The sequence below is a fragment of the Hylobates moloch genome, unplaced genomic scaffold, assembly GCF_009828535.3.
Source record: "Hylobates moloch isolate HMO894 unplaced genomic scaffold, HMol_V3 SCAFFOLD_16, whole genome shotgun sequence".
Classification (NCBI taxonomy): Eukaryota; Metazoa; Chordata; class Mammalia; order Primates; family Hylobatidae; genus Hylobates; species Hylobates moloch.
Window position 1 is genome coordinate 76,093,964 of NW_026652291.1, and position 27,161 is coordinate 76,121,124.

General features: G+C 42.5%; 1 protein-coding gene across 1 annotated transcript; it reads left to right on the forward strand.

The window, feature by feature from the left end:
* The first annotated feature begins 5,722 nt into the window (after window positions 1-5,722).
* On the forward strand, window positions 5,723-13,987 carry PNN (pinin, desmosome associated protein). The gene is made up of 9 exons (XM_032135135.2): window positions 5,723-5,891; window positions 6,577-6,648; window positions 7,025-7,093; window positions 7,902-7,974; window positions 8,083-8,177; window positions 8,331-8,406; window positions 9,534-9,689; window positions 9,767-9,905; window positions 11,108-13,987. The coding sequence occupies exons 1-9, from the start codon at window positions 5,779-5,781 to the stop codon at window positions 12,469-12,471; spliced, it is 2,157 nt and encodes a 718-aa protein (XP_031991026.1). The 5' UTR covers window positions 5,723-5,778; the 3' UTR covers window positions 12,472-13,987.
* The last annotated feature ends 13,174 nt before the right edge of the window (window positions 13,988-27,161 follow it).

A 27,161-nucleotide genomic window follows, 5' to 3' on the forward strand; every position in this document is an offset into this window, starting at 1 on the left:
CACTGAGTTCCTGTCTCCCAAGCCCGGAGAGGCCAGCGCCCAGATATGAAGAAGGTTCCCCTCCCACCACGATGTCGGGGGAAGAGCAAGATAAAATTAAGACTTAAAGCTCCCGCCTGGCGCGGGCGCGGTGGCTCACGCCTGTAATCCCAGCACTTTGGGTGGCGGAGGCGGGTGGATCACATGAGGTCGGAAGTTCGGACCAGCCTGAGAAACCCCGTCTCTACTGAAAGTACAAAATTAGCGGGGCCTGGCGGCGCATGCCTATAATCCCAGCTACTCGGGAGTCTGAGGCAGGAGAATCGCTTGAACTCGGGAGGCAGAGGTTGCGGTGAGCTGAGATCGCGCCACTGTACTCCAGCCTGGGCAACAAGAGTGAAACTCCGTCTCAAAAAAAAAAAAAAAAAAAAACTCCCGCGGCCACCTCCTTGTTAATTAGCAATAGAAGTTACAAAAATTCACAAGAATTTCTTTTGACTTCATCAAAAGCATCCACTTCCTGCCATATGTTCTTCAAATATGAAAAGTTGTAGAAAGAGTTTAAAATATAAATTTTCACAGTGCAAATTTTTTACATATTGAAAACTTATCCCAATTCCTATTGAATTAAGCCCGGGTATACAAAAAGAATTACAGCCATTTTGACCACCAGGAATTTTCCTGTTAGTGGGGTGCAAGGGGCAAGGGAAGTGGAGCAAACGAAAAACAAGATACACTTGAACCGGAAAATACAGAGTAATCAGAGGATTAGGTGAAAAGTGCTATAGAATTCAGGAAAGCGATGTCACTGCAGGATGGAGTTGCTAATAATCTACAGCAGTGTGAGACAACTGTAGGAATTGACCCATTGCATATGCAAATAAATACACATGCTACATCATAGTATGCGCATCTTAAATTTGGTAAATTCAAACTTAAGCATGTTGCTTAGCCTGTGATTAGTTCTTTCCTTGGTAATTCACAAAACAAAATTTTTTCCCCAATTGTCCCTGTTGTTTTCCCCCAAATTAACATATTGCACGGTGGCTCATGCCTGTAAAATCCAGCATTTTGGGAGGCCGAGGCGCAGGGGGGGAGGGGTGGATCACGAGGTCATGAGTTTGAGAGTAGCCTGGCCAACATGGTGAAACCCCGTCTCTACTACAAATACAAAAATTAGCCAGGCGTGGTGCCAGGTCGGACGGAGGCACAGAACACTTGACCTGGAGTCAGAGGTTTCACGATAAAATTGTCTCACTGCACTCACCTGGCGACAGAGGTCTCTGTCTCCCAGGCTGGAGTGCAGTGGCGCAATCTCAGCTCACTGCAAGCTCTGCCTCCCGGGTTCACGCCATTCTCCTGCCTCAGCCTCTCCAAGTAGCTGGGACTACAGGCGCCCGCCACCACGCCCGGCTAATTTTTTGTGTGTGTGTGTGTATTTTTAGTAGAGACGGGGTTTCACCGTGGTCTCGATCTCCTGACCTCGTGATCCGCCCGCCTCGGCCTCCCAAAGTGCTGGGATTACAAGCGTAAGCCACCGCGCCCGTCCGGTAGTTTTTTTTTTAAAACATGTCCCTTCTAATGTTTGAATCAGTTTATTCCATTCATCACATAAATCCAGCATAAAAGTTCCACTTAAGCCTTTGAAAACACTAAATTGTGTAATTTTGAAGAGTATTTTGCCATGGCAATCTTAATTTTTCCAGCACTAAATTTTCCCTTATGTGAAATCAGGTCCTTTATGTCTAGATAACATTCTTGCCCTTATCACTACCATCAAGAAAAAGGAGTCCAAGTCCACCACACAAGTCAAAAAGTAAGTAAATGACCAATGTATCAAAGTGGACTTCTCCAACCACAATAACATGAGGCTTTTAAAGTACGTTTTTGGATAGAAAGGAAACTGATATTTAATGAGGACCTACTAACTATGGAACACAGCATCCTACTGCTCCTTCTCCATAAAGTTAAATTGCCAAGGCTCTTAGGAATAGATCCTATGGAAGCAAGAATAGAGAGAGAGAGAGAGAGAGTGTGTGTGTGTGTGTGTGTGTGTGTGTGTGTGTGTGTGTGTGTGTTGAGACAGAGTTTTGCTCTTGTTGCCTAGGCTGGAGTGCAATGGCACTATCTCAGCTCACTGCAACCCTGCCTCCCGGGTTCAAGTGATTCTCCTGCCTCAGCTTCCCGAGTAGGATTACAGGCATGCACCACCACGCCCAGCTAATTTTGTATTTTTAGTAGAGACGGGGTTTCTCCATGTTGGTCAGGCTGGTGTCGAACTCCTGACCTCAGGTGATCCACCCGCTTCGGCCTCCCAAAGTGCTGGGATTACAGACTTGAGCCACTGCACCCAGCTGTGTGTTTTGTTTTGTTTGAGACAGAGTCTCACTGTTGCCCAGGCCAGAGTGTAGTGGCATGATCTTGGCTCACTGCATGCAACCTCCACCTCCTGGGCTCAAGCAATTCTGCCTCAGCCTCCCAAGCAGCTGAGACTACAGGCACTTGCCACCACGCAGGACTAATTTTGTATTTTTAGTAGACACGGGGTTTCATCAAGTTGGCCAGACTGGTCTTGAACTCCCAACCACAAGTGATCCGCCCACCAAGGCCTCCCAAAATCCTGGGGTTACCGGGCCGACCATACATGCAAACATTCTTACACTTGCTGAATAGGCTCTACTATTATCACACTCATGCCTCAGGTACTGCCTAAGGTTGTACACAGACCTGTGATAAGATCAATAGGCTAAGTATGCTCACAATCAGAATTAAATAATTGTCAATCTTCATCCCCGTTATTCATCTCTACATTTTTTTCTTCTATAGTACTTCCCGCTTTCTAATATGCTATACAATTTATGTATTTATGTATTTATTTATTTACTTATTTTGAGATGGAGTTTCACTTTTGTTGCCCAGGCTAGAGTGCAATGGTGCAATCTGGGCTCATTGCAACCTCTGCCTCCCAGGTTCAAGCAATTCTCCTGTCTCAGCCTCCCGAGTAGCTCGGATCACAGGCGCATGCCACCACGCCTGGCTAATTTTTGTATTTTTAGTAGAGACGGGGTTTCATCACATTGGTCAGGCTGGTCTCAAACTCCTGACCTTAGGTGATCCGCCCGCCTGGGCCTCCCAAAGTGCTGGGATTACAGGCGTGAGCCACCGTGCCCAGCCTTTATTATTTATTTTTGAGACAGAGTCTCACTCTGTTGCCCAGGCTAGAGTGCAGTGGTGTGATGACAGCTCACTGCAGTCTCAAACTCCTGGACCCAAACAATCATCACGCCTCAGCCTCCCCAGTACAATTTTTTTTTTTATTTTTTTATTTTATTTTATTATTTTTTTTTATTTTTTTTTTGAGACGGAGTTTTTCTCGTCACCCAGGCTGGAGTGCAGTGACGCAATCTCGGCTCACTGCAAGCTCCGCCTCCCGGGTTCACGCCACCGCGCCCGGCCTCCCAGTACAATTTTTTAAATTTTTATTTTTAGAGACAGGATTCTTGCTGTGTTGCCCAGGTTGGTCTTAACTCCTGGGCAGTAGTCATCCTCCCACCTCAGTCTCCCAAGTATCTGGGATTACAGGCACAATCCACTGGACTTGCTCAGAGATCTTTATGGTACACTGATACACCCAAGTGCCTAGAATAGCACCTGGCACATAGTGGGCACTCAGTATTTGTTGAACTAACGAATGATCATTGCTCCTTTGGAAGCCTACAAACCCCACAGAAGCAGGAATCACAACTATCTTGTTCTAGGCTTTATTTTCAAACCCTAGTTTACTGCTGATACACAATAGAAGCTCTAAAAGATTGCTGGATTAAAGTGGTAGCTTGAGTTAATTAATACACTGGGCCCACTAATGCTTTGTACAAGGAAGATAGATGCCTGGCTGAGATTATTTACAGCATTATTTCTGTGGGAAAGTGTTTTGTATTTTTGTTTGTTTGGGACGGAGTCTCACTCTGTCGCACAGGCTAGAGTGCAGTGGTGCAATCTCGGCGCACTGCAACCTCCACATCCCGGGCTCCTGAGTAGCTGGGATTACAGGCGTGCACCACCACTCCCGGCTAATTTTTGTATTTTTAGTAAAGGTGGGGTTTCGGCCGGGCACGGTGGCTCACGCTTGTAATCCCAGCACTTTGGGAGGCCGAGGCGGGCGGATCACGAGGTCAGGAGATTGAGACCACGGTGAAACCCCGTCTCTACTAAAAATACAAAAAAAATTAGCCGGGCGTGGTGGCGGGCGCCTGTAGTCCCAGCTACTCGGAGAGGCTGAGGCAGGAGAATGGCGTGAACCCGGGAGGCAGAGCTTGCAGGGAGCCGAGATTGCGCCACTGCACTCCAGCCTGGGCGACAGAGCGAGAAAAAAAAAAAAAAAAAAAAAAAAAAAGGTGGGGTTTCACCATGTTGGCCAGGCTGGTCTCCAACTCCTGGCCTCAAGTGATCCATCTGCCTCAGCCTCCCTAAATGCTGGGATTACGGGCGTGAGCCACTGTGCCCGGCCTGTGAAAAAATGTTTTCTGAGCTTCAATTTGTATATATATTTATAGAACAAAACTAGTTCCCACATTGGCAGTGCAGGTAGGGCAGAAGCAGAAGCGGGACAGCACACAGACACCACTAACAACAGGGCTGCTCCCTTAGGCCTGGTCTTAACCAGCTCTAGGCCAGGTGAAGAGGCTAACTCAACCATGACTGCCTGTCTGTCTCGCCATTGTTTTTTCTCTAGTATAGATGCTCAGCGTCTAATCAGAGACTGATTCTCAACTGGCGTGACCAAAGGACAGTTATATTATCTCCAGTCTCAATTTCCTTATCAGTAGTAACAGGCATTTTATCCACACTTTCAGTTTGTGAGGAATAAGGCATGTAGAGGGTTTCACAGAGGGTCGGGAACAAGATCAACCCCTAACAAACGTTAGCCATTATGATTAATGACTTTTCCTAGTTTTCATTTTTGTCTTCCCTCTGCTCACTTTAACCGAATCAGGCTGGGCGTGGTGGCTCACGCCTGTAATCCCAGCACCCTGGGAGGTCGAGGCAGGCGGATCACCTGAGGTCTGGAGTGAGAACAGCCTGCCCAACATGCTGGAATCCGGTCTCTAATAATACAAAAGTTAGCCAGGCGTGTTGGCGCGCGCCGGTACTCAGGAGGCTGAGGCAGGAGAATCGCTTGAACCCGGGAGGCGGAGGTTGCAGTGAGCCGAGATGGTGCCACTGCACTCCAGCCTGGGCGACAGAGCGAGACTCCGTATGAAAAAAAAAATTAACCTAATAGAGGAAAGCACGCACCCACCCCCTCTTTGAGCATGCGCACCAACAGAATAGCCGCGCCCTTTCCTAATTAAATCATTAACCAAGGTGAGGGTAAGGAGGAAAAGGAGGCTTGGCTAAGTCCCACTCTGATGTGATCACGTTAAAACGGTGTAAGGCACATTACATCATAGGTTAAAAGGCCTGGAAAACTCCGCGCTCTCCTTGCCAGAACTGCAGGATCGCGAGCCCAAGTCTCCGAGAACTCAGGGATTGTGAAACCCGCCCCGACTCTGCGCTAGCAGCGGGATCCAGGCACCCGCAGATAACTGGGGAGGGAGGTGACTGCCTGGCTGACTTTTCATTGGCTCAGAGTCACAAAGGCTGCAGGTTCTTCCCCCTTCCGGTCGCTGAGTGGTTGAGGCCGGAAAACAACGCTCATCGTCATTGGCTGAGCCCGGCTGTCAGTCCTTTCGCGTCTCGGCGGCGCGGTATATCTCGGCGCGGCCTGTAAAGCAGTCTCAAGCCTGCTGCAGGGAGAAGATGGCGGTCGCAGTGAGAACTTTGCAGGAACAGCTAGAAAAGGCCAAAGAGAGCCTTAAGAACGTGGATGAGAATATTCGCAAGCTCACCGGGCGGGATCCGAATGACGTGAGGTAAGGGCCTAACGGGAACTCGGAACTCGGAGCTCGGAGAGGCAGCCCTCAGGTCGGGGTGAATTGGGGGCGGGGAGGGCGGCCAGCCTTCAGAAGGCTGGATCCTCGAGGCCTGTTCGCGGGGCGGCGGGTAAAATCCTGTTGTCGCAGAGGTGGAGAGGCCCCAGGCCCCCACCGTAGAGACGCTGGTCTCAGGTCCCTGAGGAAGGAGAGCGAGGCCTGGGTGCGCCGGCGTGGTTTCTCGGCCTGTGAGAAGACCCAGACTGCTGATTCCCGCCCTCGGCCCTGCAGGCCCGGAACTGCAGTACAAAGGCCGTTCCCGCTCCGGCGGACACCCGGCCCGGGGCTGGCCCCGAGACCCTGCCGGGACGCGACTCGCCGCCTCACCCCAGCCTCTTGCCCACGTGTAGTCTCCTCGGGGATGGCGGGATGGGGACCTGATCCAGGCTTGTTAATGTGTGGGGGCATCGAGGTGAATGTAATTTCTGTGACATAGGTCCTGGAGAAACGAGGAAGTTAAATGAAATAGTACTTCCTGTCCTGTTTCAGACATTTGGATTTATTTGAAAGTATCTTTTTGGAACTTTTGTGGTTTTTCTCCTTAAGATTCACATCTCTGAAAGTATTTGGGTGCAACTATGTGTGTCTACATATGATCTTGCACTGATTTGTAAATCTCTTACAGGCCCATCCAAGCCAGATTGCTGGCCCTTTCTGGTCCTGGTGGAGGTAGAGGACGTGGTAGTTTATTACTGAGGTAAGATTTCCTTTGGACTTTACTCATGCTGAAACTACTGGTACTTTACTAAATATGTTGGTTTGAACAAAACCTGTGATAAAATCAATAACCCAGTGTTTGTCGTCTTTGTTTTGTTTAAGTTGTAATAGACTAGGTTTCTGTATAAATATAGTTATCCTGAAAAACTGGAGGTTGAAGAATATATTAAGTGTACCAATTTTGAGTGAACTTAATTCTCATAAAGTAACACTATAAAAGCATTTTGGAATGAATGCCCGTTTAAGGCTACATTAGTTGGAAAGATTTTTAAAAGTTTAACCATATTCTCTTGTCAAATGGAAATACCATTTATCTTGTATTTCAAGTGCTTTATGTTGAACATTTTAAATTTCAGGCGTGGATTCTCAGATAGTGGAGGAGGACCCCCAGCCAAACAGAGAGACCTTGAAGGGGCAGTCAGTAGGTAGGTTTTAAAAAAGATTCCTGAAGGCTTCTTTAGTTTCTGAGGTACCACACAAATATAAATATTTATTAATAATAATTCTGTTTGAGCAATATTAAAATTGAGTAGTATGCCACTCCCCCCCCAAGTTCTGTTGGTATTTGACTGAACAGTTGACTATCAGTTCCCTCAAAACGCAGTTCTGCACTCATGATAACCTAAATTTTATCAAAATAAAGGTCATGTGAAGAGTAAAATTGGCAACATTGTCAATTAGTACCATTTCTTCTGACTTGTACTTGAAAAGCTTAACCAGTTTGATATACTTAGAAAATACAGGAGAGCAAATTTGGTTTGGGCATTTGTTCACACATTGTATCCTTTCTCTGCTGGAGGAAAGAATAAAATGGGATGGAGACTTGATGGAACAAAGCTTCTGGAAACAAGTCCTAGAAAGAGAAGGCATTTGCCCTTGGTGTGCAGTTACATAAATACCTCAGTGGTCGTTTAAATTAATTTTTGGCTAGGCACAGTGGCTCATCCCTATAATCCCAGCACTTTGGGAAGCCAAGACCAGCAGATTGCTTGAGCCCAGGAGTTGGAGAACAGCCTAGGTACATGGTGAAATCCCATCCCTACAAAAAGTACAAAAAAGTTACCCAGGCATGCTGGCTCACGCCTGTAGTCCCAGCGACTTGGGAGGATGAGGCAGGAGGATCACTTAAGCCTGGGAGATCGAGGCTGCAGTGAACGTGGTGGCACCACTGCACTTCAGCCTGAGTGGTATAGTGAAACCCTGTCTCATAAAAATTAATATTTTCTATGACAGGCTGGGCGGGGAGCGTCGGACCAGAAGAGAATCACGCCAGGAAAGCGACCCAGAGGATGATGATGTTAAAAAGGTATTGAGGTTGAAAGAACTTAAATGAATGTAATACCTTCACTTTACTACATTTAAAAGCACACCACTCATATGCTAGGTAAATTACTGAGATTTTCTTTTTCTGCAGCCAGCATTGCAGTCTTCAGTTGTAGCTACCTCCAAAGAGCGCACACGTAGAGACCTTATCCAGGATCAAAATATGGATGAAAAGGGAAAGCAAAGGTATTTCCCTGGGGGAAAAAAACTCTAGTGAAATAATGCAGTTATAAGGAGAATCAAGGGATTGTTCAAGTGTCCTGTAGTATTTCTTAGAAAATGATGGGTTTAAATGAAATGGATCCTGTTGACAGTAAATTTTCTTATTCTGTTCTTTAGGAACCGGCGAATATTTGGCTTGTTGATGGGTACCCTTCAAAAATTTAAACAAGAATCCACTGTTGCTACTGAAAGGGTATTTATCCAAGCTTTGTTTTGCATCATGTATTTAAGTTATCAAAGTAGTAGATTAATGTTTTTTTAAAAAAGCCTTAAAGCTCTTTTAATACTTAATTGTAAACCTGAAAGCCAAGTAAAAACTTGGTTTAACTTTTTATAGAACAGCCTTACTTAAACATTATGTTGGAATATAACAGTTGTTGATATCATAGCTAATAAGCTTGAAATTTAGATAATGTGAAAAAAAAAAGCCTCAAGTCTCCATTTCCTTAAAGACAAATTACAGTCAGTACCAAGTGCTAACTTCTAGTTAGTTGGTATCCTGAATTGAAAATCTGATGCAGCTAGGTGCAGTGGCTCACGCCTGTAATCCCAGCACTTTGGGAGGCTGAGGCAGGTGGATCACCTGAGGTCAGGAGTTGGAGACCAGCCTGGCCAACATAGTGAAGCCCTGTCTTTACTAAAAATACGAAATTAGCCGCCTGTGGTGGCATGCGCCTGTAATCCCAGCTATTTGGGAGGAGGAGGCAAGAGAATCACTTGAACCCTGGAGGTGAGGTTGCAGTGAGTTGAGATCACACTATTGCACTCCAGCCTGGGCAACAGGCGCAAAACTCCATCTCAAAAAAAAAAAGAGTGTGAAGCATATGCAGATACTTTTTTTTTTGGCAGAGATGGGGTTTTATCATGTTGCCCAGGCTGATCTGAGCTCAAAGCAATCCACCCACCTTAGCCTCCCAGAGTGCTGGGATGACAGGTGTGAGCCACTGTGGCCGGCCTGCAGATAGTAAAAAAAAAAAAAAAAAATTTTGAGATGGAGTTTGGCTCTTCTTGCCCAGGCTGGAGTGCAGTGGCCTGATCTCAGCTCACTGCAACCTCCGCCTCCGGGGTTCAAGTGATTCTCCTGCTTCAGCCTCCCAAGTAGCTGGGATTGTAGGTGCGTGCAACCATGTCCTGTTAATTTTTTTGTGTTTTTAGTAGAGATGATGTTGGCTCCTGACTTCAGATGATCTACCTGCCTCTAATGTTTCACGTAATTAGTGTGTGTAATAACTTTTTATCATAATTGAACTGAAATCTCATATACCTTGTCTTGTAACTATTTCAACACGTAAATACTAAAGCAGGCTACTTAACTTTTAGCAAAAGCGGCGCCAGGAAATTGAACAAAAACTTGAAGTTCAGGCAGAAGAAGAGAGAAAGCAGGTTGAAAATGAAAGGAGAGAACTGTTTGAAGAGAGGCGTGCTAAACAGACAGAACTGCGGCTTTTGGAACAGAAAGTTGAGCTTGCACAGCTGGTGAGTGGTAATTTGGAATTCTAAGATTGGTAATCCTTTGTGTTTACAAAAGCACTGACCTTTTACCTTTTCTTTAGCAAGAAGAATGGAATGAACATAATGCCAAAATAATTAAATATATAAGAACTAAGACAAAGCCCCATTTGTTTTATATTCCTGGAAGAATGTGTCCAGCTACCCAAAAACTAATAGAAGAGTCACAGAGAAAAATGAATGGTAAGTATGTGAAGAGGTCCATTGAATTGATGTCCATATGACACTTTGTTTTCTAAAAAACTGATTCGTGTTTGGTGGTGTATTGTTTTTTGTTTTTTTTTTTTTTTTTTTTTTTTTTATTCTCCGAGTAGCTGGGACTACAGGCGCTCGCCACCACACCCGGCAAATTTTTTTTGTATTTTTAGTAGAGGTGGGGTTTCACCGTGGTCTGGATCTCCTGACCTCGTGATCTGCCCCCCCCTCGGCCTCCCAAAGTGCTGGGATTACAAGCGTGAGCCACCGTGCCCAGCCTGCCTTTTTTTTTTTTTTTTTAAATAAGATATATTCTAGGCCGGGCGTGGTGGCTCATGCCTGTAATCCCAGCACTTTGGGAGATCACCAGGTCAGGAGATCGAGACCATCCCGGCTAACACGGTGAAACCCCGTCTCTAGTCTCTACTAAAAATACAAAAAAAATTAGCTGGGCATGGTGGTGGGCACCTGTAATTCCAGCTACTTGGCAGGCTGAGGCAGGAGAATCACTTGTACCTGGGAGGCGGAAGTTGCAGTGAGCCGAAATGGTGCCACTGAACTCCAGCTTGGGCAACAGAGCTAGACTCCATCTCAAAAAAAAAAAGATACATTCTGAGATGCTGGTGAGTTTGTAGTATAGGAATATTTGTATCTTGATAGAGTTTAATATGAAAGTTATAGACAGTGCTTATGCATTTGTATTCCTTAAGCATTTATGTAAAATTACTTTTTTTTGCATGCTATTGTTCTGATAAAATGCTAATAAGACAAATGTGAAAACCAACTCAGTTTCTAGATGGAAAACACGTGGAAGGATAGACACTGCTAAGATGATTTGTCTCTTTGGGATCAGAAAAATTAATATATATGATTTTATGCCAAGACTGGTTCTATTTTACAGAAGTTTTATTGTTTTTCATCAGACAGAAAGATTGATGTGTTTTCTTCTTTATCAGTTAGAAAATGTCTAGTTCTGTCTGCCACAATTTCTAGTATGTAGATTTCCCATGGATCTTTGCTTTTATAATTTTATGTCAGTTTGTGGTTACTTAATTGCCATAATCGTTTGTCATAACTTTACAAAAACAAATTCAGATGAAGCTTAATGACAATTTGTGACCAGTTGTAAAATTGTGGCTTTGAATTTTCTTAATCAGTAAATTTTACACATGTAAATTTTTATTCTTTAGCTTTATTTGAAGGTAGACGTATCGAATTTGCAGAACAAATAAATAAAATGGAGGCTAGGCCTAGAAGACAATCAATGAAGGAAAAAGAGCATCAGGTGGTGCGTAATGAAGAACAGAAGGCGGAACAAGAAGAGGGTAAGGTGGCTCAGCGAGAGGAAGAGTTGGAGGAGACAGGTAATCAGCACAATGATGTAGAAATAGAGGAAGCAGGAGAGGAAGAGGAAAAGGAAATAGCGATTGTTCATAGTGATGCAGAGAAAGAACAGGAGGAGGAAGAACAAAAACAGGAAATGGAGGTTAAGATGGAGGAGGAAACTGAGGTAAGGGAAAGTGAGAAGCAGCAGGATAGTCAGCCTGAAGAAGTTATGGATGTGCTAGAGATGGTTGAGAATGTCAAACATGTAATTGCTGACCAGGAGGTAATGGAAACTGATCGAGTTGAAAGTGTAGAACCTTCAGAAAATGAAGCTAGCAAAGAATTGGAACCAGAAATGGAATTTGAAATTGAGCCAGATAAAGAATGTAAATCCCTTTCTCCTGGGAAAGAGAATGTCAGTGCTTTAGATATGGAAAAGGAGTCTGAGGAAAAAGAAAAAGAATCTGAGCCCCAACCTGAGCCTGTGGCTCAGCCTCAGCCTCAGCCCCAGCATCAGCCCCAGCTTCAGCTTCAATCCCAGTCCCAACCAGTACTCCAGTCCCAGCCTCCCTCTCAGCCTGAGAATTTGTCATTAGCTGTTTTACAGCCAACACCCCAAGTTACTCAGGAGCAAGGGCATTTACTACTTGAGAGGAAGGAATTTCCTGTAGAGTCTGTAAAACTCACTGAGGTACCAGTAGAGCCAGTCTTGACAGTACATCCAGAGAGCAAGAGCAAAACCAAAACTAGGAGCAGAAGTAGAGGTCGAGCTAGAAATAAAACAAGCAAGAGTAGAAGTCGAAGCAGTAGCAGTAGCAGTTCTAGTAGTAGTTCAACCAGTAGCAGCAGTGGAAGTAGTTCCAGCAGTGGAAGTAGTAGCAGTCGAAGTAGTTCCAGTAGCAGCTCCAGTACAAGTGGCAGCAGCAGCAGAGATAGTAGCAGCAGCACTAGTAGTAGTAGTGAGAGTAGAAGTCGGAGTAGGGGCCGGGGACATAATAGAGATAGAAAGCACAGAAGGAGCGTGGATCGGAAGAGAAGGGATACTTCAGGACTAGAAAGAAGTCACAAATCTTCAAAAGGTGGTAGTAGTAGAGATACAAAAGGATCAAAGGATAAGAATTCCCGGTCCGACAGAAAGAGGTCTATATCAGAGAGTAGTCGATCAGGCAAAAGATCTTCAAGAAGTGAAAGAGACCGAAAATCAGACAGGAAAGACAAAAGGCGTTAATGGAAGAAGCCAGGCTTTCTTAGCCATTCTTTGCAGCAGAAGATTTCTTGATATAAAAGGATTACCTTTCCTTGTAAGGAGGATGCTGCCTTAAGAATTGCATGTTGTAAAAAATCTTTTTGGAAAATACAGACTGTTTGTTTACCAGACATTCTTGTACTTTTTGCATAATTTTGTAAGAGTTATTTATCAAAATTATGTGAGGTTCCAAAATATGTAAAAATGATAATAATAAAAAAAGATTAACATCCCTTGTCATCTTTTTTAAATATCCTATACTCTTCAGTAAGAATCTGTATATTTTAATAGGCAAATCTTTAAGTCTGTTCCCTTCTAATTCTGTATCATACATTGCTTTTGTAGAAATAAATCTGTGTTTATTTCATTATTTTTGGGATGTCCTCGTTGACAGTTGTATAATAAATATCCTCTTTATCATTTTCAGCTTTTAACACTAGATACTGCACGTGATTAGAATGTTTTTGAAGGTTTCCTCATTTTTATTTGCCTTGGACAATTTTGAGTTGTCAGTCAGAGCTTTGCAGCTTTGAGGGGGAACAGTTCTCTTTAAAATCATTTGCTATTTTCTATTCTCCCTTGTTATTTTAATCTAAGCATTTTCCCCCGTTTCTCACATTTTAACCGTATGTTTGGTAGATAACTAAACAGTATGATCTGGTTGGCATTTTCTTCCTGATGATGGGAGCGTCTTTCTTTTGTCTTCATGGTTACTTGTGTGATATAACATAAATCTGTTAAAATCACTTCTTTCTAGGGGAGGGAGGTAGAAAAGTATCTTTCAAACTTGGTTTTTGAGTTTGTGTCTTGTCTTAACTTTGTGTTGGCTCTAACTGAAACATGCCGATAAGTGTTTTCAAGAATTTTGTTTAAGGAAGTATTGTATGGAAGTCCACAAAATGAAGGAAGTTCATCTAGGTTTTAATATGTAAGCAAGATAACACACAAGTGTACCAAGTGATTATTAACTTTGTTGTTTTACAAATTTGTATGAACTTGGAGTATCTGTTGCCCATTACTATACATGTGCAAATAAATGTGGCTTAGACTTGTGTGGCTGCTTAAGACTAGTACTTGTATTAACTTTCTGATGCTTTATACAAGAGAGCACTTAAATTGCAACCTTTTTTGAGTTTAACACTGTAGCTTTAGCCTTGACTTTGAATATTCATTATGCCTTCCCTTGACAAGTAAATGGTTACAGTGAAAATGTGAAGAAGTATTTCCAGTTAGTTTTTGTATGTATATAACTCACTTGTGTAAGTGGATGTGTTAAAAGATCTCTTTTTAAAAATCGTTTTATTGGAGTAATTATTAAAACAGTAAATGCATAGAGCTTTGCACAGCAATCTGTATCCGTGAGCCAGTTCCACCACTAGTATCTTCATCTGTGGCTTATCCAGCAAAATGTTTCATTTCCTGTGTGCCCTGGCAGGAAAGAGGTTGGTAAATAGTGAATTAAAGGGATGATGATAAAATTTAACCTGGTTAAAAAGCACCTTATTTGATGACAGTTTGTATGCACTAAAATCCTTTGTACAAATTGTTTTGTCCACTGATTTGTACCTGGAAAATCTGAACAATATTCATGTCGCTTATAGAAAAGGCTAGTATTGGCTTGAAGCTTTACTATTGGAGGGGTAGTAATGGGGGTATAATGAATGCTTGAGGGGAAAGGAGTAATTTTCAGTAATTTCAGTTAAGCGCTACTGATCACAGTGTATGAAAGGAATTTTTCTTATATGGAATGCTTGATGAATTTGCGTGTCATCCTTGTGCAGGGGCCATTTTAATCTGTTGTTTTTTTTTCCTCTGGGAGATAGGGTCTTCCTTTGTCACCCAGGCTGGAGTGCAGTGGCACAAACCATCTGGCTGCAGCCTTGACTTCCTGGGTTCAAGGGATCCTCCCACCTCAGCCTACCAAGTACCTGGGACTACAGGTGTGCACCACCATGCCCAGTTAATTTTTTATTTTTTGTAGAGACAGGATCTCACTATGTTGCCCAGGCTGGTCTCGAACTCCTGGGCTCAAGTGATACTCCTGCCTTGGCCTCTGAAAGTGCTGGGATTACAGGCGTGAGCCACCACTCTTGGCCTGTGTTCCAATTTCAGTATGTGCTGCTGAAGCGAGCACAGGAATTTTAATAACAGATTGTACTAACATTTTTACGTGGTATTCATTTTTAGGTTGGAAGGTTTAATTTTTTAAATACAAGATTTTAGATTTTTTTTGTTTCCGATCAGTGCTTTATCCTTGAACCATGGAACTGTGCACTTGAAAAGACACAAGGAATAAGTTAGAATATAAAAGTAATGACAGTTTCCCAGGGGGAAAAGACATGCAGTAGTCTTTTTTTTTTTTTGAGATGGAGGGTCGTTCTGTCACCCAGGCTGGAGTGCAGTGGCGCGATCTCGGCTCACTGCAACCTCCGCCTCCCGGGTTCACACGTTTCTGCCTCAGCCTCCTAAATAGCTGGGATTACAGGCGCACACTACCACACCCGGCTAATTTTTTTTTTTTTTTTTTTTGTAATTTTAGTAGAGTTGGGGGTTTCACTGTGTTGGCCAGACTGGTCTGGAACTCCTGACATTGTGATCCGCCTGCCTTGGTCTCCCAAAGTGCTGGGATTACAGGCATGAGCCACTGCGCCCGGCCAACATGTAGTATTCCTACTGGAGATAACAAAGTAGTGTTTATGGTTGAGTGCAGTGGCCTGTAATTCCCAACACTTTGGGAGGCTGAGGTGGGAAGATTGCTTGAGCCCAGGAGCTGGAGGCCAGCCTGGGCAACATGACAAAAACCTGTCTACGAAAAGAAAAACTAGCTGATTGTGTGGCATGAGCCTGAGTCCCAGCTACTCTGGAGGCTGAGGCAGGAGGATTGCTTAAGCCCAGGAGGTTGAGGCGAAGTAGCTATGATCACACTGCTGCACTCCAGCCTGGGTGACAGAGACCCTGTCTAAAAAATAACAAAAGAACCCAAATAGTGTTTATGAAAAACCTAGGAGCTGAAAGCGGATAGAGATGGCAAGTTAGGACTGAAATCAGTTTAGAGCTGTGTTAGGAAAGACAGGCTGGGTGCTGTGGCTCACACCTGTAATCCCAGCACTTTGGGAGGCTGAGACTAGAGGATGGATGGCTTGAAGCCAGGAGTTCAAGACTGACCTGGGCATCAGTAAGAATAGCTCTCTACAAAAAGTAGAAAAATTTAGCCATGCGTGTACCTGCAGTTCTAGCTACTTGGGGGGCTGAGGTGGGAGGATTGCTTGAACCCAGGAGTTTGAGGTTATAGTGAGCTTTGATGGTGCCACTGCACTACATACTAGTGACAGACTGTCTCAAGAAAAAAAAAAAATTGGCAGAGATGTCTAAGGGGCTATTAAGGAAACATCTTTTAAGATACCAAGGTTTGGGTAACCACCAAAATACAGTTTGGACTTCAGTGAGCTGTATTTCCAATCTAGGGTCCTTCTACACACTATCTGTAGAATGATAACGATTTACATGATTACTCAGGTAATTTGGACAAAGCAAAATCCACCACACCAATAATGTATTGACATAAATTCAGAAGGAAAGAGTAGTGATTACATGGGCCAGTGCTATTAGAGTCAGTCATTAAGATGTGGGTTTAAAGTACATAAACAAGAATTTCTTTTATGGCTAATATTGTGTAAGAATTTTTTTATGACTAGTCAATCTTTAAAATATCTTCTGAAATCCAACTGGACAAATCCAACCCATTTTCCCTTTTTGAGGTTAAAATGAATGCTATTAAATCACATAGCCCAGAAAATGTAGCTCTGTATTTGGTTCGATACCACTATAGCCAGCGGGATGGAGACTATGACTAGGTGAAAATAAGAGGTATCATCTGAGAATTTTTTTTTTTTTTTTTTTTTTGAGACGGAGTCTCGCTCTGTCACCCAGGCTGGAGTGCAGTGGCATCATCTCGGCTCACTGCAAGCTCTGCCTTCCAGGTTCACGCCATTGAGAATGTTTTTCTTAGGCCTGTCTTTGTCGCAGCTAGCATGACTTTTTTTTTTTCTTTTTTTTAGTAGAGATGAGGGTCTTGTCCTGTTGCCCAGGCGGGTCTCGAATTCCTGAGCTTAAGCGATCCTCCCATTTTGGCCACCCTAAGTGCTAAGATTACAGGTGTGAGCTACCATGTCCAGCCACTCTTTTCAAAAAAGGAACTTAAATAATTATACTAAAAGAAATTATGATACTCAAATGCCTGCAACTCCACTTTCCATGGCCAGTTGACTACCCTATTCAAATTTGTAACAGCTGCCACTCCTTGCCATGACTGTCCCAAAATCTTTGGTGTTGGCTGGGCACGGTGGCTCATGCCTGTAATCCCAGCACTTTGGGAGGCTGAGGCGGGCCCCTGATCACGAGGTCAGGAGATCAAGACCATCCTGGCTAACGTGAAAACCCCATCTCTACTAAAAATACAAAAAATTTAGCCAGGTATGGTGGTGGGCACTTGTAGTCCCAGCTACTCGGGAGGCTGAGGCAGGAGAATGGCGTGAACCTGGGAGGCGAAAGTTGCAGTGAGCCGAGATTGTGCCACTGCACTCCAGCCTGGGCGACAGAGCAAGACGCCATCAAAAAAAAAAAAAAAATCTTTGGTGTTGTGACTTGGTCTCTCTTTCCCACTTTCTTTCTTCTCTTCCAGCACGTCCAAATATGTTTGTTTGAAACAATGAGCCAAGTCAGATCCTGGAATTTGTCCTCGTTTTCTTCCAAATAATGGAAACAACAGTTTCTGTGACATTTTTTGTAAATATTTTGTGTGTTGTGCATCTAAAGGGTGACCAGAGTGCTGCTTTTACATAGTAGATCTGAAAAGGAGTATGGAGGCATCAAAATTATTTGGGGCTCTTTGTCAAATTGCTCAGCCTTTTTGGAGATTTCAGATACAGCTCAACCCTTTAAGAATCTTTGTTGTCTTAGTGAACTAGTGTTACCTCTTTAAATATGTTATATATCTCTGTTTTGATGGATGAAGAACAAAGTTATCTAGGAACCGAGATTATATAATGAAGATTAAAAAGGGCTTTTATTTCTCTTCTAATTTTTTCTTTATGTGAATTTAGTTGCCTTTCATACCCTCAGACTTCTTTTTCATCCAGGTACCCCTTCCTCAAATCACAATCCTATCGTCTAGTTTTCTGTATTAAGACCTGCCATTTGTGATGTTCTGGACTCTACATCAAACAATCCTGACCTTTCCAAAAATTTGCTTTTTGACGGCCAGCACGTTAACTATAAGGAATGATCTTTTATTGTGGAATTCAGTATCCCCTGGTGCTCCAGAGTGAAATAGGGGTGAGTGGGGAATGGGCCACAAAATAAATGCACCCTTCAGATTTAAGTTTTCTGTTAATGCCTGTTGGGCCTTTGTTCTCACAGCCCTGTGTATGTGTTTCTGTTTATAGGTACATATCCACAAAGCAGTATGTTCAAGGCTGCTGACCTTTGTGTTAGAAATGCAAAATGCTAGGCTATGCTAGGCTTGGCGTGATGGCTCACGCCTGTAATCCCAGCACTTTGGAAGGCCGAGGCAGGCAGATCACCTGAGGTCAGGAGTTTGAGACCATCCTGGCCAACATGGCAAAACTCTGTCTCTACAAAAATAGAAAAATTAGCCTGGTGTGGTGGCACATGCCTGTAGTCCCAGCTACAGGGAGGCTAAGTCAGGAGAATCACTTGAACCTGGGAGGTGGAGGTTGCAGTGAGCCGAGATTGTGTCACTACACTCCAGCCTGGGCAATAGAGTGAGACTCCGTCCCCACCCCCCCAAAAAAAAATGTTATTCTCATGCAAATGATGTGATAATTGGGTCACCAGGGAAGGCTTTGCAGGTGAAATGACCTGGAAGAATAAAGAAAAGCTATTTAATAGCTCTTGAGCATACGTTGTATTCCAGGTGCTGTTCTCATTACTCAGTTACAACAGTGAACAAAAGAAAAATTTCTGCCTGCATAGAGCCTACATTTGCAGGAGGGACACAAAACGCCAAATGAGAGTGATAAATGTTACAGAGAGGAAGTAGGGAAGGAAGATTAGGAGTTCTGAAGTGGGATGGCTTTGCAGTTTTTGGTAGGATGGTCACAATGCCTTGCTGAGGTGATGTGTAGAGATCAGATAGGTAAAGACGCAGGCCATTTGGATATGAGGGAGGAGAATTCGAAGCAAAGGAATAACAAGACTGGAGCTTTCAATAAACAGTAAAGAGCCCTTGTGGCTGGAGCAGTGTATGCAAGGGAGGAAAATGGTAAAGTAATTCAGAGAGGTAATAGTCAATGAAAATGGCTGAGGATTTGCCACAACAGGGGAAACACAACAAGCCTATGGTCTTGAACCCAAGTTGGATAAATATCGACAACCAAAATAAGTGACTGAGGCGTAAGTCTCAGTCATCGAGGTTTATTGAGCTAGCTTGAGGGCGTGCCCAGCGGAAAAAAAACTTGGGAAAACTTGTTTCACGGATGTATCTGTGCCTATTCTTTTCCAAAGAGGTTCTCAGGAGGTTTAGTATTTATACATTTTCCTTTAAAAGTCTGAGGAGGGTGAGGGTGGCAGCGAGATGAATGATTACAGACTTATGAGACTTTAATTGGTGCCCAGTAAATCTACATTTTACATAAGGTAAGGTGAACATTTGAAGAAATAGGAATAGAGGAAGCAGAGGGGTGAAGGACTGATTAATCTTGTCTTTGTTCTCCCCCTGGGGAGATAAGCTAGTAATTGACATTATCAATGTGGCGTCTTGAAAGGGCTGCTTTCTGGTTAGCCCTTGGGGAGGAAAGTCTAATGGCATTTGGTGAGGGAGTACACATAATGAGGCATGTTGGACCTCTCATCCCCTCATAGCTATGAACTCAGTTTCCCAGGTTTCTCTGGGGTCTCCTTGGCTAAGAGGGTGTCCATTCAGTTGGGGACCTAGAATTTTATTTTTATTTCTCAATATAAAACCACAACTGGCCAAGTGTGGTGAATCTCATGCCTCTAATCCTAGCACTTTGAGGGGCTGAGGTGGGCAGATCGCTTGAGCCCCAGGGGTTCGACACCAGCCTGGGCAACATGGCGAAACCTGCCTCTACAAAAAATACAAAAATTAGCTGGGCATGGTGGAGGGCACCTGTAGTCCTAGCTACTCCGGAGGTGGAGGTGGGAGGATCACCTGAGCCTGGGAGGTTGAGGCTGTGGTGAGCTGTGATTGTGCCACTGCACTCTAGCCTGGGTGACAATGAGACCTCATGTCAAAAAAATAAGTAATTTAAAAAAAAAACCACACTTGGGCACATCATAATAAAACTTTTGAAAACCAAATAAAATCCCAAATGTATGGGAATTTCTAATGACCTTTTTATTATCTATTTCTAGCTTAATTCCAGTTTCTTTAAAGAGCATTCTCTGTATAGTTTCAATCACTTAAAATTTGTTGAGAATTGCTATTGAGCCCTGCATATGATTAAGTTTGGAAACTATAGGCATGTGGCCCTGAAAAAAAAGTTGATTCTTTAGCTATTATATGCAGTTTAGCTTGTGCCAATTAGGTCAATTTTATTACTTGTGTTATTTAAATCTTTTATATCCTTACCAAGTCTTTGTGGGCTTGTTTTATCACATACCAAGGGAAGTAATGTTAAAATCTCCCACTGTGATTTGTGGATTTATCTTTCTCCCTTTTTTTTTTTTGAGATGGAGCCTAGTTCTGTCCTGTCACCCAGGCTGGAGAGCAGTGGCACCATCTCGGCTCACTGCAACCTCCGCCTCCTTGGCTCAAGCGATTCTCCTGCCTAAGCCTACTGAGTAGCTGGGATTACAGGTGCCTGCCACCATGCCCAGCTAATTTTTATGTTTTTAGTAGCGACGGGTCTCACTGTGTTGGCCAGGCTGGCCTCGAACTCCTGACCTCGTAATCCACTCGCCTCGGCCTTCCAAAGTGCTGGGATTACAAATGTGAGCCACCACGCCCGGCCTCTCCTTTCTATTTTTATTTTACATATTTGGAGGGTATTATAGTAGGTGCATATATATTTAAAATTGCTTTATCTTCCTTATGAGTTAATCCTTTTGGAATTTTCAGGTATCTGTATTCCAAACAAGGCTTTTGTCTTAAAGTCTACTTTGCCTGCCATTAGTATAGCTACTTAACCTTTCTTTGGGATAATGTTGCTATGGTTTATCTTTTCCTATCCTTTTACTTTCAAGCTTTCTGTAATCCTTTTATTAACAATGTGTCTTATAAGCAGGTTCAAAAAAAAAATTAGGACAGCCTTTGTCTTGGCAGTCTGCTTAAGTTTATTGACACGTTTAGGTTTAAATCTAGCATTTTACTAATTGCCTTTTTTTTTGAGACGGGAGTCTCATTGTCACCCAGGTTGAAGTGCAGTGGTGCAATCTCGGCTCACTGCAGTCTCCACCTCCCAGGCTCAAGTGCTTCTTCTGCCTCAGCCTCCTAAGTAGCTGGGACCACAGGCCTGCACCATCACACCTAGCTAATTTTTTGTATTTTTGGTAGAGACAGGGTTTCGCCATGTTGGCCAGACTGGTCTCAAACTCCTGAGCTCAGGCGATCCAGTTAAATACATCCATCCACTTTGTCCTCCCAAAGGGTTGGGATTAGAGGCGTGAGCTACTGAGCCCTGGCTAATTGCCCTCACCCCCGCCTTTTTTTGTGTTTTGCCTATTTTGTGTTTCTTTTTCTTTTCTTCCTTTGAACTGGATGAATAATTATTAATGTTATCGCCCTCTTAAATTGATACTTGTGCATTCTTTTACAGTTGCTTCAGTGGTTTTCAGTTTTCCTAGAATTTACAACACACATCCATGCGTGATGCAAGACCCTTCAAACATTTTAGTCCATTTATGGTATTTTTTCTATGTAGTTTGTCTACTTATATTTTAAGCCTCACAATACATTATTATTGATTTATGCAACATTCAGTATTCATTTATTGAATACTGCTTTTTAACATTGCTTTTCATACCTTCTTACATCTGTGGATCTTGCTCTGTTGCCTAGGCTGGAATGTAGTAGTGCAATCTCGGCTTGCTGCAGCCTTGACCTCCTGGGCTTGAGGCTCCCAAAGTGTTGGGATTACAGGCTTGAGCCATCACACCCAGCAACTTATGATTTATTTATTGTAAGAACATTCAAAATCCTTTCTTCCAGCTATTTGAAATACACCATGCAGCCTGGGCAACTGGAAAAAACCCCAGCTCTACAAATCACACACAAATTTGCCAGGCATGGTGGCATGCACCTGTCGTCCCAACTACCCAGGAGGACAGGGTGAGAGGATCGCTTGAGCCCAGGAGGCAGAGGTTGCAGTGAGCCAAGATTGTGCCATTGCACTCCAGTCTGAGTGACAGAGTGATACCCTGTCTCAAAACAAAAAGCAAAAAACAAAACAATACCTTATTGTTAGCTATAGTCACCCTACTGTGCAACAGAGTACCAGAACTTAGTCCTATTTAACTGTAACATTGTACCCATTGACCAACGTCCTTCCATTTACCCCCTCCTCCTATTCTTCCCAGTCTCTGGTAACTACTATTCTATTCTCAACTTCTATGAGATCAGTTTTGTTTAGATTCAACATATGAGTGAATGAGGTCCTGTGTTTTCTGTCTTTCTGTTCTTGGCTTATTTCATTTAATGTAGTGTTCTCCAGCTCATCAATGTTGTTGCATTTGACAGGATTTTATTCTTTTTTATGCCTCAATAGTATTCCATTGCTTATACATGCCACATTTTCTTAGCCTGAAGAACATCTTTTAGAATTTCCATTAATGTGGATCTTCTGGTGATATTATCTCAGTTTTTGTTTGTCATAAAATTACTTCACCTACCTTTGTGAAGGATATATTTGTTCAGTTTGGAGTTCTATTGGTGAGAATTTTCTTTCACAATTTGAATTATTGTTTTAATCTGTTTTCTGCATTCCATTGTTTGTGTTGAGAAGCCACATGACAGTCTCATCTTACACAAAATATTAGAAGATTAAGTCCAGCCATATATGAAGAGGATACACAATGGTGTAATGTTGAACACTTTCCCCTTGAGATTGGGTACAAAATAAGATATCCACTATTCCTGCCTGTATTCAACATTTTACTGGATGAACCATCTTAGTGCAATAAGGCAAGAAGATGAAATAGATGGGAGGAAGATTGGAAAGGAAAAATGAAAACTGTCTACCCAGAAGACCATAAAAGATTGAGACAATTTTTAAAAGAAATAGGTAGAAGAATGTAACAGGCTCAATCCTTAGAAGATTCACTATAATAAAGATGTTAATATTTCATCAAGTTGTTCTTCAGATTCAATATAATTCCAGTATAGATTTCAGCAGTGTGTGTAGGAAGAGGGAGGTGAGGTACGAGAAAATGGACAAGCTGTTTCTAAAATGTGCATAGGAACAGAAAAGGTAAAGAACTAAAACAACCTTGAAGAACAAAGTGAAGACTTTCTTTACCAGACAGCAAGACTTTTAGGCCAGATGCAGTGGCTCATACCTGTAATCCCTGCGCTTTGGGAAGCTGAGGCTAGAGGATCACTTGAGACCAGAAGTTCAGGATTAGCCTGGGCAACATAGCGAGACACCTTCTCTACAAAAATTAAAAAAAAAAAAAAAAAAAAAAAAAAGCTGGTTGTGGTGGTGCACTCCTGTATGTAGTCCCAGCTATTTGGGAGGCTGAGGTGGGAGGATCACTGGAACTTGGGAATTCAAGGCTGCAGTGAATGGTGATTGTGCCACAGTACTCCAGCCTGGGCAACAGAGCAAAACCCTGTCTCAAACAAAACAAAACAAAACCTTATTCTTCAATATAAACAAATAAAAAGATTATTATTCCAGCTATCCCCTTTTCCTGTTACTGCAGATTTTTTCATGAAGAAGGGGGGAAATTTCAATGGAGGATTTTTTTTTTTTTTAAAGTTGTGGGTGGAGGGTGGGGGAGAAGAGAGTAGAGGATATAGTGTGGACTTTGAAAGATTTTAATGTACTTGCCATAACTAGTGCTGTTTCAACTTGTGCTCCAAAATACCTCTTACATGTAGGGAAAAAAATGCCCCCAAATGGAGTAAAAGGATGAGCTCAACCACAAAACTTATTTGTTTTTTGAAGGTTCAGGTTTTATTTAAAAATACACACAAATTTGTTTCTGCAAAGACTCCTTTATCTCATCTTCTGCCTCTAATTTGACAAAAGTTTCCTTGGGATCTCAGAAATAATTTTAAGAAGATTTTATTTTTACATTTTACCCAGTTTTGAATGTTTTCAGCGGGATAGCTTATGTAAGTGTATAGTTTCTCATATTACTGGAAATAGAATCCAACATAATTCAACAAATATTTATTAAGTACTTATATATCAGGCTTTAGTCTAGGTTTAGAGATACAGTATTGGGGAAAAAAAATTCTGCCCTCATGGGGCTTACATTCTTAACCAACATCTCTTCAAATATTGCTTGTGTTCCATTCTGTCTTTTCTCCTTGAATTCAGCTTAGGCATGTTATACCTCAATCTGTTCTAAGTATTTTTGAATCTTTCACATTTCTATGTCTCTCTATTCTGAATTCTGTATAATTTCTTTATATAAATTTTCTAGTTAATTTATGTCATAGAATTGCACGTGTTTCCCCTCAATGAATATTCAAACCACTGTTATTTTATTTTGTTTGCATATGTATGTGTACACACCTCCTCACATATGGAATCTGCCATTTAATCCCAGCACTTTGGGAGGACGAGGCGGGCAGATCACCTAAGGTCAGGAGTTTGAGACCAGCCTGGCCCACATGGCGAAACTCTATCTCTACTAAAAATAGAAAAATTAGCCAGGTGTGGTGGTGCATGCCTGTAGTCCCAGCTACTTGGGAGACTGAGGTGGGAGAATCACTTGAACCCAGGAGGTGGAGGCTGCAGTGAGCCAAGATCATGCCACTGCACTCCAGTCTGAGCGACAGAGACCACATCTCAAAAACAAAACAAAACAAAAAACCTCCAATTAAAAATATAGAAAACTCTTTAGAAGCAAAAGTTTTGATGAGAGGTACTCTTGGAAAATGTTACACAAGCTGGGTGTACATTTCAAGTGCACAGTAGCCTCAGTGCCAGCTACTACTCCTGAAGTTTTGCTTGTAGTAGGTTTGGCTAGAACTATGCATTTTTCCTAGTTAACTCCAAGTTCACTGAAAATTTCGTGTATCTTGTTAAAAATGTATTTTCTTTGCAAATTAATGTCTTCTCAGTTATCATAAATTTAAATATGACAAAGAATAAGCAAAATAAGTCAATACAATTTGTAATTCACCTTCTAATACCATCATGTTGGGGGTTAGAATTTCAACATATGAATTTGGGAGAGACGCAGATATTCAGACCATAGCAAAGTCGTAATTCATTAGTATGTAATTTTTTCAAACAGAATTCACTTTATCTCTACTTGTCATCCAGTTAAAACATTTTACTATGTAATATTTCAGACAAGAAAAAATAGCCAAAATTATAGCAAACACTTATGAACTTATCTAGTGAAATAAGTAAAATGTGGTAAAAAATTAAGGTATCCTCTAATTTTATTTAATGTGTTCCTCATTTCCCTTCCCCCAACCACCCAGAGTCAATTATGTTTTCTTATGTCTTTGAGTATATTAAATCCATCACTTTATAATGTCTTTCAATAAGAGCACTTTTCTCATCTTGCCTAAATTAATTAATTACTCTCAGAGCTTAACCAAATTTTCTCCAATAATATGTGAGCTTCACCTTTATTCTCCGGCAATTTTTTTTTGCAGGGACGGAGACAGAGTTTTGCTCTTGTCTCCCAGGCTGGAGTGCAATAGCAAGATCTCGGCTCACTGCAACCTCTGCCTCCTGGGTTCAAACAATTCTCCTGCCTCAGCCTCTCAAGTAGCTGGGATTTCCGCCACCACTCCTGGCTATTTTTTTTTTTTTTTTGAGACAGAATCTCACTCTGTTGCCCAGTCTGGAGTGCAGTGGTGGGATTTTGGCTCACTGCAACCTCTGCCACCCAGTTTCAAGTGATTCTCCTGCCTCAGCCTCCCAAGTAGCTGGGATTACAAGCGCCTGCCACCACGCCTGGCTAATTTTTGAAGTTTTAATAGAGACAGAGTTTCACCATCTTGGCCAGGCTGGTCTTGAACTCCTGACCTCATGATCCACCCGTCTCAGCCTCCCAAAGTGCTGGGATTACAGGAATGAGCCACCTCACCTGGCCTATTCTCAAGCAATTTTGAAACTGACCTTAAAAGCAAGTTTGAAGCAGTTATTTCTGGATATTTTATTTTAAATCATGTATGTTTTTGCTTTAAAAAATGTTTCGGTTGGGTGCGGTGGCTCATGTCTGTAATCTCAGCACTTTGGGAGGCCAAGTCAAGCTGATCCCTTGAGTTCAGGAGTCGAGACTAGCGTGGGCAACATAGCGAAACCCTGTCTCTAAAAAAAAAAAAAAAAAAAAAGCCGGGTGTGGTGGTGCCCACCTGTAGTCCCTGCTACCTGGGAGGCCGAGGTAGGAGGATCGCTTCAGCCCAGAAGGTCAAGGCAGCAGTGAGCCATGATCGCGCCACTGCACTCCCGCCTGGGTGACAGAGCAAGACCCTGTCTCAAAAAAAATTTTTTTCATTGTTTTGTATAAAAGAATAACTATAAAATAGACACTCACTTTCAATCTTATTCTCCAGAAATAACTGCCATTTATACGTTAGGGAACATTTTCCCAGACAACTCTATATTTTCAAATATATATATTTAATACATAAATACAAACACATACACACAGGTGCCTACATGTATACCTATATATATTCATAACACACATAATTTTAAAATAGAATTATCCTATGTTTGTAGTTGCAGTTTTCACTCACTGCCAAATACAACTTTATATAACAATGACTATATATATAATGTATAATAATACATATTTTTTAGGTCTTGCTTTATCACCCAGGCTGGAGTGCACTGGCGCAATGATAGCTCACTGCAGCCTCAAATTCCTGGGCTCAAGCAATCCTCCCACGTCAGCCTCCCAAGTAGCTGGGACAACAGGCAAACCATTACACCCCACCAACTTTTTTTAGAGACAGAGTCTTCTAATGTTGCCCAGGTTGGTCTCTAACTCCTGTTCTCAAGTGATGTTCCCGACTTGGCCTCCCAAAGTGCTGGGATTACATGTGTAAACCACCAAACCTGGCCTGTCTCTTATTTTTAATGGCTGCAGAGTTTTTCACTGAATGATGTAGTGTACTTTAATCAGTATCTCTGATGGGGAAAGGGATAATAGTCTTTGAAATCCATTTTTTACCTTCTTCCTTTGGTTATTAGATAGTCTCCAAGCTGGAGACATGTTGCTTATGTACAAACTACTTTTCTCATTGGCTCATTCAGCTAGGCATGGCTATCATGTGAGTGGAAGTTATGAGGAAACTTCCAGGTCAGGCTCTACTTTCCCTTTTACCAACTGTAGCATGTGTTTGGTAGTGGTAAGGACGGACCACATAAAGGAGAAAAGTGGAGTAAAGTCACAGAAGGAATCTGGATGATCTTGTGAAACATATTCATCGTACCTCCTATCCTCATTGCAATTTTGTGTGAAAAATACATTTGTCGGCTGGGCGTGGTGGCTCA

Bases quoted from the DNA above. Each gene is read 5' to 3' on its own strand.
- PNN (XM_032135135.2), top strand. From the start codon at position 5,779: ATGGCGGTCGCAGTGAGAACTTTGCAGGAACAGCTAGAAAAGGCCAAA. The intron at 7,094-7,901 runs GTAGGTTTTAAA...TTTCTATGACAG, and splicing joins CTTGAAGGGGCAGTCAGTAG to GCTGGGCGGGGAGCGTCGGA. The intron at 8,178-8,330 runs GTATTTCCCTGG...TCTGTTCTTTAG, and splicing joins GATGAAAAGGGAAAGCAAAG to GAACCGGCGAATATTTGGCT.